At 43.2% G+C, this 14,228-nt stretch overlaps 2 protein-coding genes across 2 annotated transcripts in view; both read left to right on the top strand.

Annotated features, from left to right (window-relative positions):
- cnrip1b (cannabinoid receptor interacting protein 1b) overlaps window positions 1-8,214 on the top strand; it is an 8,698-nt gene extending 484 nt beyond the window's left edge. Inside the window, exons 2-3 of the mRNA XM_041897229.1 lie at window positions 2,107-2,251; window positions 7,590-8,214. Coding sequence (XP_041753163.1) covers window positions 2,107-2,251; window positions 7,590-7,754 — 310 coding nt within the window. The 3' untranslated portion in view covers window positions 7,755-8,214. The remainder of the gene's footprint in view (window positions 1-2,106; window positions 2,252-7,589) is intronic.
- Window positions 8,215-9,611: 1,397 nt separating this feature from the next.
- The window catches only part of ppp3r1a (protein phosphatase 3, regulatory subunit B, alpha a), a 43,864-nt gene continuing 39,247 nt past the window's right edge, over window positions 9,612-14,228 (top strand). Inside the window, exon 1 of the mRNA XM_041889818.2 lies at window positions 9,612-9,820. Coding sequence (XP_041745752.1) covers window positions 9,818-9,820 — 3 coding nt within the window. The 5' untranslated portion in view covers window positions 9,612-9,817. The remainder of the gene's footprint in view (window positions 9,821-14,228) is intronic.

Here is a 14,228-nt window from a genome sequence, read left to right as displayed (position 1 = left end):
TCGGCACGTTCTCTTGGCAAAGATCACAACCCGTGGATATTATGTCACCGCTTTCATCTAATTTCATTTATCGGTTAATTCAATTGGTCATTGAGAGCATTGATGAGACACAAGCCGTAGGAGGTTGTGATTCGATGTTGGAGTTATGTGAGAGGGCGAGCGGTTAGAGTTACCATTAGCTGCAGTCTAAATTGGCTAGGCTATATCGTAGGCTACGAATGCATAAAAACAAGAATACGTTTTTTGGTCTTCATTTAAGGTAAGGGTTAGGCATAAGGTTAAGAAGTTTGGGTTAAAGTTAGGGTTTGGTTTAGGTTTGTGTCCAGCAGGTGCAGGGAGACAGAAGTCGCTGCCAGATTGTGTCAAATCCACTACCGATTAAATAAAATCTAATTTTAGTTGTCGCACGCCGAATACAACAGGTGTAGACTTTACCATGAAATGATTACTTACGAGCCCTTTCCCAACAATGCAGAGTTTAAGTAAGAAATATTTTCACCCAAAAAAAAAAAGGAAATAGTAACACAATAAACAACAATAACGAGGCTATATACCAGAGGTACTGGTACTGAGTCAATGTGCAGGGGTACCAGGTAGTAACATGGATATATACCAGAGGTACTGGTACTGAGTCAATGTGCGGGGGTACCAGGTAGTTGAGGTAATATGTACATGTAGGTAGGGGTAAAAGTGACTAAGCAATCAGGATAGATAATAAACAGAGTAGCAGCAGTGTTGGTAGTTGAGATAATATGTACATGTAGGTCGGGGTAAAAGTGACTAGTCAATCAGGATAGATAATAAACAGAGTAGCAGCAGTGTTGGTAGTTGAGGTAATATTTACATGTAGGTAGGGGTAAAAGTGACTAGGCAATCAGGATAGATAATAAACAGAGTAGCAGCAGTGTTGGTAGTTGAGGTAATATGTACATGTAGGTCGGGGTAAAAGTGACTAGTCAATCAGGATAGATAATAAACAGAGTAGCAGCAGTGTTGGTAGAGTGTCAGTGTAGTATGTGTGAGTGTGTGGGTAGAGTCCAGTGAGTGTGTGGGTAGAGTCCAGTGAGTGGGTGGGTAGAGTCCAGGGAGTGTGTGGGTAGAGTCCAGTGAGTGTGTGGGTAGAGTCCAGTGAGTGTGTGGGTAGAGTCCAGTGAGTGTGCATAGAGCCGGTGCAAGAGAATCAGTGTAACAACAACAAAAAAAGGGGGTCAATGCAAATAGTCCGGGTAGTCATTTGATTAACTGTTCAGCAGTCTTATCGCTTGGAGGTAGAAGATGTTTAGAAGCCTTTTGGTCAAAGACCTGCCGTGCGGTACCGCTTGCCTTGCGGTAGCAGAGAGAACAGTCTATGACTTGGGTGGCTGGAGTCTTTTAAGATTTTTTGGGCCTTCCTCTGACACCGCCTGGTATATAGGTCCTGGATGGCAGGGAGCTCGGCCCCAGTGACGTACTGGGCCATACGCACTACCCTCTGTAGTGCCTTGCGGTCGGATGCCAAGAAGTTGCCATACCAGGCGGTGATGCAGCCAGTCAAGATGCTCTCGATGGTGCAGCTGTAGCTTTTGAGGATCTGAGGGCCCAAGCCAAATCTTTTCAGCCTCCTGAGGGGGAAGAGGTGTTCTCGTGCCCTCTTCACGACTGAGTTGGTGTGTTTGGACCATGATACAGTAGTATCTCAGTGATGTGGACACCTAGGAACTTGAAGCTCTCGACCCGCTCCACTACAGCCCCCGTCGATGTGAATGGGGGTGTGCTCAGCCATCCGTTTCCTGTAGTGCCTGATCAGCTCCTTTATCTTGCTGACGTTGAGGGAGAGGTTGTTGTCCTGGCTTCCAGCATGTTTGACAGAGAGCGGCATGGTTGAAGGCTACCTATTTTTTGACGTGGTTTCCTACAGTAGTAGGCTAAACATGCACTCAGATGTGTTTCTGTATTTGGTTATTCCTTCCTGTCTTTGTAAGTCAGTCATTCAGCAGTCTCCTGCACTGTCGGCTGCAATGTCAAACAACCCCAGTGTCACCAATCCACCCCCAACCCCCGCCCCAGTCAAGCGGTCACAAAAGTATTGTCTGTTATGTAACTGTTGTGATCCTGTCCTGTCCTCAGCACCATGAGTGTAGGTGGAGTCACCTTCCCCTTGGAGCAGAAGTCTAGAGACCCCCAGTCTGGGGTCTACACCGGCATCTATGACACAGAGGGCATGACTCACACCAAGAGTGGAGACAGACAAGCTGTACAGATCAGCTTGCAGGTAATAAGGGAAAATTTTGACATGACGACAGGTACAGTCTTCCTGGGATTACAGACATAAAATACTTTACAATTTACCTTCTTTTTTAATGAACAAGTAGACAAAACAATTGACCCTTCGCTAAGCCCCGTCCGCCTTGGTTACTGTTGCAACCTCAAACAACATTTTCCCAGGAAGCCCAATTTCCCATTCAACCACTGGCGAAATCCCCTCACAATGATCTCAAACTGTGTTTCTAATACACAATGAAATGAAACACAGACTACCCCTTGCTAATCAGAAAACTCTTGGGTATGTTGTTGTGGACTGTCATTACAATTCCTTCAAGGGAACCTGGTCAAATTATGTTTGTAGTGTAGCTAGCCACTGAATGGCTCTGAATTCACTGTCAGCATGCAGTCAAAGCTATAACCACTTTTGGAGCTAATTAGTGCTCTCAAATCGTATCCTTATGTCAACAGCAGATGGGAGTTGTATTCATAACATGCTAACTTAGCTAGCTAAAATACATTTTGAGAAAACAAGTTATATTAAGTGGCTAGCTAGCTAGCGTTAGCAACGTTTGGTGGTCAATGAGACTGAGAGCTAACCAACTTAGCTAGCAAACAATGTAACATGAGTATAATTCGGGATTAGAAATATACTCTAACTGTCTCAGGAGCAAGCACTCCTGTTAGCAAGTACAGTAGCAAATAATTGAACAAACTATTCAATCATTTAGCCATTTAAACATTTACTTTTTGAAGAAAACTCTGTTTTTTACCATAACCCTCACTGGCTTTCATGCGTTTTAATTGTGAGATGTTATCCATTGGAGCGCTGTGATTGGTTGCCCAACATTCTGGGGCGGGGCTTAGCAAAGGGTGAATTAACAAGTAGACAAAACAATTAACAAATAGACAAAACAATTAACTAGAAAACAAAACAATTAACTAGTAAACAAAGCAATTAACTAGTAAACAAAACAATTAACTAGTAAACAAAACAATTAACTAGTAAACAAAACAATTAACTAGTAAACAAAACAATTAACTAGTAGACAAGTTAATTCAGAGCAGTTCATGAGTCCCATTACAAATACCTGCAAACTTCAATTAATAGCTCTGGCATTTATTTGCTTAAATCCCTGAACATCACAGCCGCTTATTAGAGATGAGCCAGCTTTTGCTCATTTGCATAGTTAATTGTTTAATTTCCAGCATTTTAAAAGACATTTCTTAATTTCCTGCACTAATGTGTAATTTTGAATTGTACCTTAAATGGGGAAAAATACACATTGATTTCATTGTATATCCTCCCAGGGGCAAACCTGGTGTTTTTTTTAGATCGAATTCAAACTACACTGCTTAAAAACATAAAGGGAACACTAAAATAACACATCCTAGATCTGAATGAATGAAATAATCTTATTAAATACTTTTTTATTTACATAGTTGAATGTGCTGACAACAAAATCACACAAAATTATCAATGGAAATCAAATGTATCAACCCATGGAGGTCTGGATTTGGAGTCACCCTCAAAATTAAAGTGGAAAACCACACTACAGGCTGATCCAACTTTGATGTAATGTCCTTAAAACAAGTCAAAATGAGGCTCAGTAGTGTGTGTGGCCTCCACGTGCCTGTATGACCTCCCTACAACGCCTGGGCATGCTCCTGATGAGGTGGCGGATGGTCTCCTGAGGGATCTCCTCCCAGACCTGGACTAAAGCATCCGCCAACTCCTGGACAGTCTGTGGTGCAACGTGGCGTTGGTGGATGGGGCGAGACATGATGTCCCAGATGTGCTCAATTGGATTCAGGTCTGGGGAACGGGCGGGCCAGTCCATAGCATCAATGCCTTCCTCTTGCAGGAACTGCTGACACACTCCAGCCACATGAGGTCTAGCATTGTCTTGCATTAGGAGGAACCCAGGGCCAACCGCACCAGCATATGGTCTCACAAGGGGTCTGAGGATCTCATCTCGGTACCTAATGGCAGTCAGGCTACCTCTGGCGAGCACATGGAGGGCTGTGCGGCCTCCCAAAGAAATGCCACCCCACATCATGACTGACCCACCGCCAATCTGGTCATGCTGGAGGATGTTGCAGGCAGCAGAACGTTCTCCACGGCGTCTCCAGACTCTGTCACGTCTGTCACGTGCTCAGTGTGAACCTTATTTCATCTGTGAAGAGCACAGGGCGCCGGTGGCGAATTTGCCAATCTTGGTGTTCTCTGGCAAATGCCAAACGTCCTGCACGGTGTTGGGCTGTAAGCACAACCCCCACCTGTGGACGTCGGGCCCTCATACCACCCTCATGGAGTCTGTTTCTGACCGTTTGAGCAGACACATGCACATTTGTGGCCTGCTGGAGATCATTTTGCAGGGCTCTGGCAGTGCTCCTCCTGCTCCTCCTTGCACAAAGGCGGAGGTAGCGGTCCTGCTGCTGGGTTGTTGCCCTCCTACGGCCTCCTCCACGTCTCCTGATGTACTGGCCTGTCTCCTGGTAGCACCTCCATGCTCTGGACACTGCGCTGACAGACACAGCAAACCTTCTTGCCACAGCTCGCATTGATGTGCCATCCTGGATGAGCTGCACTACCTGAGCCACTTGTGTGGTTTGTAGACTCCGTCTCATGCTACTACTAGAGTGAAAGCACCGCCAGCATTCAAAAGTGACCAAAACATCAGCCAGGAAGCATAGGAACTGAGAAGTGGTCTGTGGTCACCACCTGCAGAACCATTCCTTTATTGGGGGTGTCTTGCTAATTGCCTATAATTTCCACCTGTTGTCTATTCCATTTGCACAACAGCATGTGAAATGTATTGTCAATCAGTGTTGCTACTAAGTGGACAGTTTGATTTCACAGAAGTGTGATTGACTTGGAGTTACATTGTGTTGTTTAAGTGTTCCCTTTATTATTTTTTAGCAGTATATATTATATCAAACCCAGACAGGAACCATTATTTTAGCTGGTCACCTAAATCAAGCATTCAGCAAGTTAGTCAGACATAGCAATAAAAAGGGAAATTCAAGGAACCTCCAAAGAGGCTTAAAAATGTCATCTCTACAAATATTTTACAGGACACCTGGATATTATTATTCCCAACTACAAAAGACTACCTCTTTTTTTCCTCAAAGTAAGAAAACCTATTCAAGAATTTACCACATTCCCCCCCAAAAAAAATGCACTCAACAATATACTGGGTTCTAAAATCCATGATATAGTGGTATCGGATCATTCTCCTGTATCATGCTTAATTACACCAACAGAAAATACACTTGGTGACAGAATATGGAGCGCATCTTCAAGACCCAAAATGTATTAAATACGTAAGCAAAAAAATAAAGACCTTTACCATTACAAATGTAGACATAGAGTGAAAAGCCGACCTCCGACATTATTTAGGATGCTTTTAAAGCATACATTAGGGGAATGATAAGCTCATACTTGGCAAAAGTTACATCTGAGTTAGAAATGTAGATTTAATGGCAAAAAATAGCACTCACAACACAAATACATGCCAAACCAGTTATATTTTAAAAGATAAGGATACAAGTGCTTTAATTAAGAACAATAATGCTATTAATAACAATTTTAAAAGCTTCTATGAAATCTATATGAATTAAATAACAATTGGAATGATCCTGTAGCTTTCCTAGAATCAATAACAAAGTAGCGCCACTATTTAATCAAATGACAACACACATGTCACTCAATTCAGTACTTCCGAGTTCCATGTATCAAACAGTTATTTCAGTTATATTAAAACCAGGAAAATCTGGAGAGTCCCCTACAGATTACAGACCCATACATTTAATAAATTGCGACAATAAAATAATAACTAAACTCATAGCAACAGAATGGCAAAAGTCTTACCAGACTTGATATGTATTAATCAAACAGAGTTTATTAAAAATAGAAACTTACAAACAAATTCAAGAACATGTTTCATTATAATACAATACGCTAAAATACAAGATGTAGATTTATCAATAATGGCTGCTGATGCTGAAAAGGCTATTGACCGGCTTGAGCGTCCTTTTCTATTTAACTTTGGAGGCGTTCAACTTTCCAGCTGAAATAATACATTTCATAAAAATATTATCTAAATATCCTAAAGCAAAAATATACACAAACAATACACTATCAGGTGAAAAAGCTTTAGAAGGGGGCACGTGACAAGGATGTCACCTCTCCCCCCTCCTGTTTGCACTGGCAATTGAACCGCCAGCAGAAAGAATTAGACAGGACCCAAACGTAACAGGTATCAGTATTGGTAAACATGAATATAAACTAAACTTATTTGCAGACGATATCCTGATGTACCTGACTAATATTGAAAACTCAATGTCCCCCTTATTAAAAATATTTTCAGGAATACTCTAAAATCTCACGATATAAAATGAATGTGAATAAAATAAAATAATGATGGCAATGAGAAAAAGAATAACTAATGATCTACAGCAATCCGTTAAGTGGATCACAAAAAACATGTAATACTTAGGATGCTTAATACGTGACAACAACCAACACATATATAAAGATAACTTCATCCCATTTCTCAACAACATGAAAGCAGAAATAATTAAATGGAGCAATCTCCCCATAAATTTAGAGCTATTGAAATGGGCAGGTTGCTATTTGAGACTCAGTGTTTAATTGAAGCTTTATGGTGCTTAATTTCTGTATATGTGCATCATCTAGCCTGGTCCCAGATCTGTTTGATATCTGCATCATCTAGCCTGGTCCCAGATCTGTTTGTGTGGTATAGCCAACTCCTGTGGGCGTTGTCATGCCATGACCATAGGTGTTGGGGCAAGACAGCACAAACAGATCTGAAAACCAGGCTAAGCATGATCCATATGAACACATTCACAACAATCCCTATAGACCACTAGGCATGTAGGATATTCTGTATCAGGTGTCTACTGTTTGTGATGCAAATGATGACGGAAGCTCTGAAGCTGTGCCGTGACTCCACAGTGTTTATAATTATGATTAGGCTTTTCTTACTGTGTGTGACTTTGCTTATAGCTAGCTACTTTATTGAGTAAACGTGTACTTACTATGGCTGTGATAAGTGGTTGTCTCACCTAGTTACCTTAAGATGAATCCACTAACTGTAAGTCGCTCTGGATAAGAGCCTCTGCCAAATGACAAAAATGTCCATGTAAATGTTTTTTTTTTTTAGCTGTATAGATTATGTATTTTGGGATGTTTTCAGTCTATTTTGAACTCTTTCAGACAATGCGATTAATCGCGCGAGAAAAAAAATAGTACACTAAAATTACAAAAAGTGAACTTGAGTTAACCGATTAACTCTGAAAGACCTTATTATTTCCCCTCCCAGTTCACAGAGGTGGGCTCTTTTGAGGTGGTGTGGCAGGTGAAGTTCTACAACTACAACAAGAGGGACCACTGCCAGGGGGGAAACAGTTTCAACAGCATCGAGTACGAGTGCAAGCCCAACGAGACACGCAGCCTGATGTGGGTCAACAAGGAGCTGTTTGTCTGACCGACCAACCAACACAGACAGCATCAGGGTTGTGTTCATTAGGCACCAAACGGAAGATAACGTAGTGAAACCGGGAGGTACTACCTGAAATTACAAAAGCTGAAGAACATAGGCCCATCCAGGTATTTTCCGCAGGTGCTGGAGTTGTAGGAGAACTCATGGAAAACAGAAAGGAAAACGAAGCACCTGAAATTAGCCAATAAAATAGCCTGTTTTAGTTTTCCGTTGTAAAATGTTTTGCTACGGTGTGCCCCTAATGAACACGTATATATTTTTTAAACAATATAACTTACTATGAGATATGTAGCGAAAATGCAACCAAATGTTGTATAATTGTCAGAGCATCGTTGAATGTAACTACACATTTAAACAGATTGTGAGAACTGGATATGTTTTTTTAAATGTAAATCATGGTAGCTTTAACATTTTGTGGATGTATTTGAATAGTAAATATATTTGGGAAGACGTGTGTGTTTTTTTGGTCATTTGAATGCTAGGTAACAAACAAGTAATTCTTAGGTTATTACTGTGTAATTACTATTGTCCCATGTAGTTTCTTAATACCTGGCCATTTCTATACCCTAAAATATAGTAAAGTGCAACCAGGTTAATTGTGGTTTTTGGTCAGTTGCATCTTAATTTATTTTATTTTTTTGTGAAAAATCTTCTTATAGGTTTACAGTCTAAGAAAACCTGAAAGGAGCATGATATGTATCCATCCATAGCTTCTAGTATGAGGTTGGGGACTTGCATGCCTCGGAAATGAAGTATGAAAACATTCTGCTGTGATGAATCTTGCATGAAAATGCAACTCTTTTAGTAGGTTGCATGATAATGTTGTGGTCCTCTGTGGCTCAGTTGGTTGAGTACAGCGCTTGCAACACCAGGATTGTGTGTTTGATTCCCGCTGGGACCACCCATATAAAGAATGCATGACTGTAAGTTGTTTGGGATAAAAAGGCTCCGCTAAATGGCGAATATTAAATAAACAGTGTATTATGTTATATGTTAGACACTTTATATCAGCTCTACTGTTGGCTGTGTGTGATTAGGCAGGATATGTGAGAACTCTGGACGATAGAGCCCATAGGACCCCCTGTCCCTAACGAAAGGGATGGGGGGGGCGGGGGGGGACTGGACACAACATCCACAGGGACCCCCTTGTGGCTCCTGTCTAATATTAGCAGTAGCCATACAGTGGGTCTGGACAATGGGGATATTCTTGCATGCACTGCATAGTTTCCACCACTGAGTGGTGCACTTGTGCAAACAGACATTGGAGGGAAAAAAATTGAGCTGAGTTCCCCGGATGTGCTGTAATGCAAGTATTTTACGAGTTTACGAGTTTCCCAAATGTTATGAACGCAACATTAATCCACAACATGGCGTTGAGAATGGGCTGAGATCTTCACAATAAAAGTTATCTGTTTCACATAACACTGAAGGGAGCGGAGTGTGCATGTGAGCTGTCTTTCCATTGTGCCCTTGAACAAGGCACTTAACCCTTAAGACTGCTCCAGGGGCACCATACCTTTTTTTGTGTGTCATTTAGCAGACGCTCTTATCCAGAGCGACTTACAGGAACAATTAGGGTTAAGTGCCTTGCTCAAGGGCACATCGACAGATGTTTCACCTAGTCGGCTCGGGGATACCTTGGCAGACCGTAATCTCTTTTTTTAATTTGGGGTAGGCTACATTGGAAGACTGGCAGTTGCTAGTCCCAAAGCATGAATCGCAGTCTTTCCTTGTCGATATTCTGCTCTAAGGTAAGTCATTTTGAACATAGGGACTTTTATTTAGAAATGTAGGCGGCTTGCTGGCTCCTCTCCTCTCCCTCCACACCTCGGTTGTCCCTCCTCTGCTTTACTGACTCCGCCCTGCGGGTTTCCCTGTACCACTGCAGTGAAACCGACGGTAAAAGAGAGAGAGGAGCTGGTCAAAAAATAAACAAGAACCTGAAAATCACGAGCACCGTGTTTTGTAATAGCGAGACCCCCGTTTTATATAGTTTTTTTCCCCGTTCACATCTCCGGGTCAACCTATTTCGTCATCCAACCGGCAAGATGGTAAGCAAACGGCCGCGACTCTTATTTTTACCCACCAACCGACAGAGCAACACCACAGTAAATATGGTAAAATGTCTGCAGGTGGAGAGACTATATAGCCTACGGTTTTTGACAGTTTGTCGTGTTATTACCGTGTAATATGTGTCACAGAGTGAGATGAAACCGTACCGCCCTCCCTCACAAGGAAGGAGGAAACGTTTTCCTTGCCAATTTTGACTCTGTTTATTGGGCAGTGCTATGGCCGAGATATGCCCTTCCCAGTCGTAACCCTGTCAACACTGTAAATCCATATTTATGTTGTTATCCTAAAGTAGATACAAGTCAACACTCTCTATCATAACATGTTGAAAAAACATATTGTGCGACACTAGGAGATTTACATGTTCTGCTTTCATGTTGTTTGCCCAGACGGTGAGTGAGTGGCTATCTTGACCGATATGTAGCCTACCCTAATTTGCTGTAATCTGCTTTATAAATAAGACTTCATGGCGTAGACATTGCATTTAGCAGGCTGGACTAGACATGAACAAATCAAGGAGATGGGATGAGAAAAGACCTTAGCATGTAGCCTTGGTGTTGCAACATTCTATCACCCCGTTTCATTTCGTCTTGCTTCATTGTATGATTTCGTTCTGATCAAATTTACAAGGTAGCCGCTGTCGCGCGCGCCCGCGCTCTAGCGTCACCCGTCTATAATTATTATCGGGCCTCTGCAAATAGACTACATAAGAATATGAGGTATTCTGGTGTTGGTAGAATCTGACATTGGCTAATGGCTAGTAATTTATTTCTAATCATCAGCCAAACATGGACATGATAAATAATGGTATGACATATTGGCAATATTATGCCAATAATCCATGGTTCATTTTAGTCATTTAGCAGATGCTCTTATCCAGAGCGACTTACAGTTAGTGAGTGCATACATTTTCATACTGGCCCCCCGTGGGAAACGAACCCACAACCCTGGCGTTGCAAGCGCCATGCTCTACCAACTGAGCTACAGGGGGCCTGAATTGCATTCCATGCGTAGGCCTTGGTAGGCTACAAAAATACACTACATGATCAAAAGTATGCGGACAACTGCTCGTCGAACATCTCATTCCAAAATCATGGCCATTAATATGGAGTTGGTCCCCCCCTTTGCTGCTATAGCAGCCTCCACTGTTCTGGGAAGGCTTTCCACTAGATGGTGGAACATTGCTGCGGGGACTTGCTTCCATTAAGCTGCATTAGTGAGGTCGGGCACTGATGTTGGGCGATTAGGCCTGGCCGTCGGCGTTCCAATTCATCCCAAAGGTGTTTGATGGGGTTGAGGTCAGGGCTCTGTGCAGGCCAGTCAAGTTCTTCCACACCGATCTCGACAAACCGTTTCTGTATGGACCTCGCTTTGTGCACGGGGGCATTGTCATGCTGAAACAGGAAAATGCCTTCCCCAAACTGTTGCCACAAAGTTGGAAGCAGAGAATTGTCTAGAATGTCATTGTATGCTGTAGCGTTAAGATTTCCCTTCACTGGAACTAAGTGGCCTAGCCCAAACCATGAAAAACAGCCCCAGACCATTATTCCTCCTCCACCAAACTTTACAGTTGGCACTATGCATTGGGGCAGGTAGCGTTCTCCTGGCATCCGCCAAACCCAGATTAGTCCGTCGGACTGCCAGATGGTGAAGTGTGATTCATCACTCCAGAGAACGTGTTTCCACTGCTCCAGAGTCCAATGGCGGTGAGCTTTACACCACTCCAGCCGACGCTTGGCATTGCGCATGGTGATTTTAGGCTTGTGTGCGGCTGCTCGGCCATGGAAACCCATTTCATGAAGCTCTAGGCGAACAGTTCTTGTGCTGACGTTGCTTCCAGAGGCAGTTTGAACTCAGAAGTGAGTGTTGCAACCGAGGACATATGATTTTTACGCGCTACGCACTTCAGCACTCGGCGGTCCTGTTCTGTGAGCTTGTGTGGCCCACCACTTCGCGGCTGAGCTGTTGTTGCTCCTAGACGTTTCCACTTCACAATAACATCACTTACAGTTGACCGGGGCAGCTCTACAAGGGCAGAAATTTGATGAACTAACTTGTTGGAAAGGTGGCATCCTATGACGGTGCCACGTTGAAAGTCACTGAGCTTCTTCACTAAGGCCATTCTATGGCCAACGTTTGTCTACGGAGATTGCATGGCTGTGTGCTCGATTTTATACACCTGTCAGCAACGGGTGTGGCTGAAATAGCCGAATCCACTAATTTGAAAGGGTGTCCACATACTTTTGTATATGTAGGGTAGATCATTTTAGGCATGTCAAAATGTTATGTAATAAGGCCTATTCAGGGTTGGTACTGGTAGCAGTGTAGGCCAGCTAACAGGCTACAGAAGGCTACACAGCTAGGCTAATCTGGGTTGTGAGTGACTGAGTTGGGGCAGGGAGGACGGCGGCACTTGCTTAAGCATGAATGACCTGATACAGGGGACCATATGCTGCATATGTGCAGTCAAGCACCACCCACCCACATACATATCGACTGAGCGCTAGCCGGGTAGCACTAGCTAATAGTAAGAGATAAAAGCCGTGGCTAATCACCAGCACAAGTCATGATTCACCCTGCCTGGCTGCCTGGAGATGCTCCCTGTGTGGTGCCTGTCAGTGGATGTCTGCCCACTCACACAGGATTTATTAGCGTAACTGTTGCATTGCTTCTAGCACAAGGAGCTAATACAATTGTGAATAGGCCTATATGATCTCATGAGTCCAGGTAGACTAATTAAACATTGATCTTTTGACCAATCAGATTAGATCTTTTGTCACTTAATTGATATTTTGACCAATCAGATCAGATCTTTTGCCACTAATTGGGCAAATGATCAGAATTGGGCTTCCGGGTATAAACGCATATCTCTTGAGTCCAGGAAGCCCAATGAAAGGTGAATACAGCATACGTTCTTGGAGATTTGATTATCCAATGAGCTTTGAAGACCTCCGGCCTAAACCCATGGTATCAAACAGTCCAACTGGCAATCAATTGATCAATCCTGCATCTCAGCATTTTCACGGTCGGGCCAAAGATAAGCCAGTATCTTACAGAGACGGTGCCTCATCCAGGCCTTCTCACCTCTGTGCCTCAGACTTGGGCTTTACACTCAGGCAGCTTATTCTTAATACACACCAAATCCCCCTTGACCACCCACCCAAACCCTACCAGTTCTGTCCACAGCATCCACAACTCTCAGACAGAGTTATCAGATGGAACGATGAACGTCAGCTGGTTTGACGTCTTCCTTCAGGAGCACGTTTTGACACCCCTGCCCTAAACACGCATGCTTGAGAGGATTAGCTAGTGAGAGTATTTAGCCTGCTGATATTTAGATTATTCTTTTCAGATTAGCACGTAATCCGTCCACACGGTATTACTCTAGCTTCTCTTCCCCTCATGTGGTAGCGGCCAGGAATCATGTTCTGAATGCTACAGAGAATGCATTGAGACGAGGGCCAAAAGAATACCTCAAAGACGGCAAATGGTAAATATTCAGTAAAACAAATCAAGCAGGATAGTTGTAATCAATGAGTCATTATAATAAAGTAAGAATGGTGCTATTTATCAGACGCTTTAACCCAATAAGTCCCACCGTAACGCTTTTATCCAACGTGACATACAGTAGTCATGCATACATTTTAGTGTGGCGACCCCGGCGGGAATCGAACCCACGAACCCATGACCGACAGGCAGCCCAACTCTGATCATCTTCAACTAATTGGACATTTTACCAATCAGATCAGCTTTTTTTGCCAATAATTAGGCAAAATATCAGAATTGGGCTGGCTGTGTAAACGCAGACTTAGTTTCAACCTCCAACCCCAAAGAAGTGCTTGAAAATCAGTCTAATGCACTCTGCATTAGTTAGTCTAACATATCATCTGTGTAAATACATTTCCTGTGTGTACTGCACAGACCTTTTGATGTATGTCATGTCGGATGTCAGGCCAGATGGTGAGTGTTGGTGGCGCCAGTGATATTGGGAGTTAGCCCTGCGGCTACTTACACTATGATGGTATTATTGGTATGTGTACTATACGAGATATGAGATACGGTCAAAATAAGGGATTATCTATGCATGGTCACTTTACCCCTACCTACATGTACAAATTACCTCGACTAACCTGTACCCTCGCACATTGACTCGGTACTGGTACCCCGTTTATAGCCTCCTTATTACCTGGACTAACCTGTACCCTCGCACATTGACTCGGTACTGGTACCCCGTTTATAGCCTCCTTATTACCTGGACTAACCTGTACCCCCGCACATTGACTCGGTACCGGTACCCCGTTTATAGCCTCCTTATTACCTGGACTAACCTGTACCCCCGCACATTGACTCGGTACCGGTACCCCGTTTATAGCCTCCTTATTACCTGGA

Source organism: Coregonus clupeaformis, chromosome 1 (assembly GCF_020615455.1).
Source record: "Coregonus clupeaformis isolate EN_2021a chromosome 1, ASM2061545v1, whole genome shotgun sequence".
NCBI lineage: Eukaryota > Metazoa > Chordata > Actinopteri > Salmoniformes > Salmonidae > Coregonus > Coregonus clupeaformis.
The sequence above is the reverse complement of the archived record's forward strand: the minus strand, read 5'-3'. Positions and strand labels throughout refer to the sequence as shown.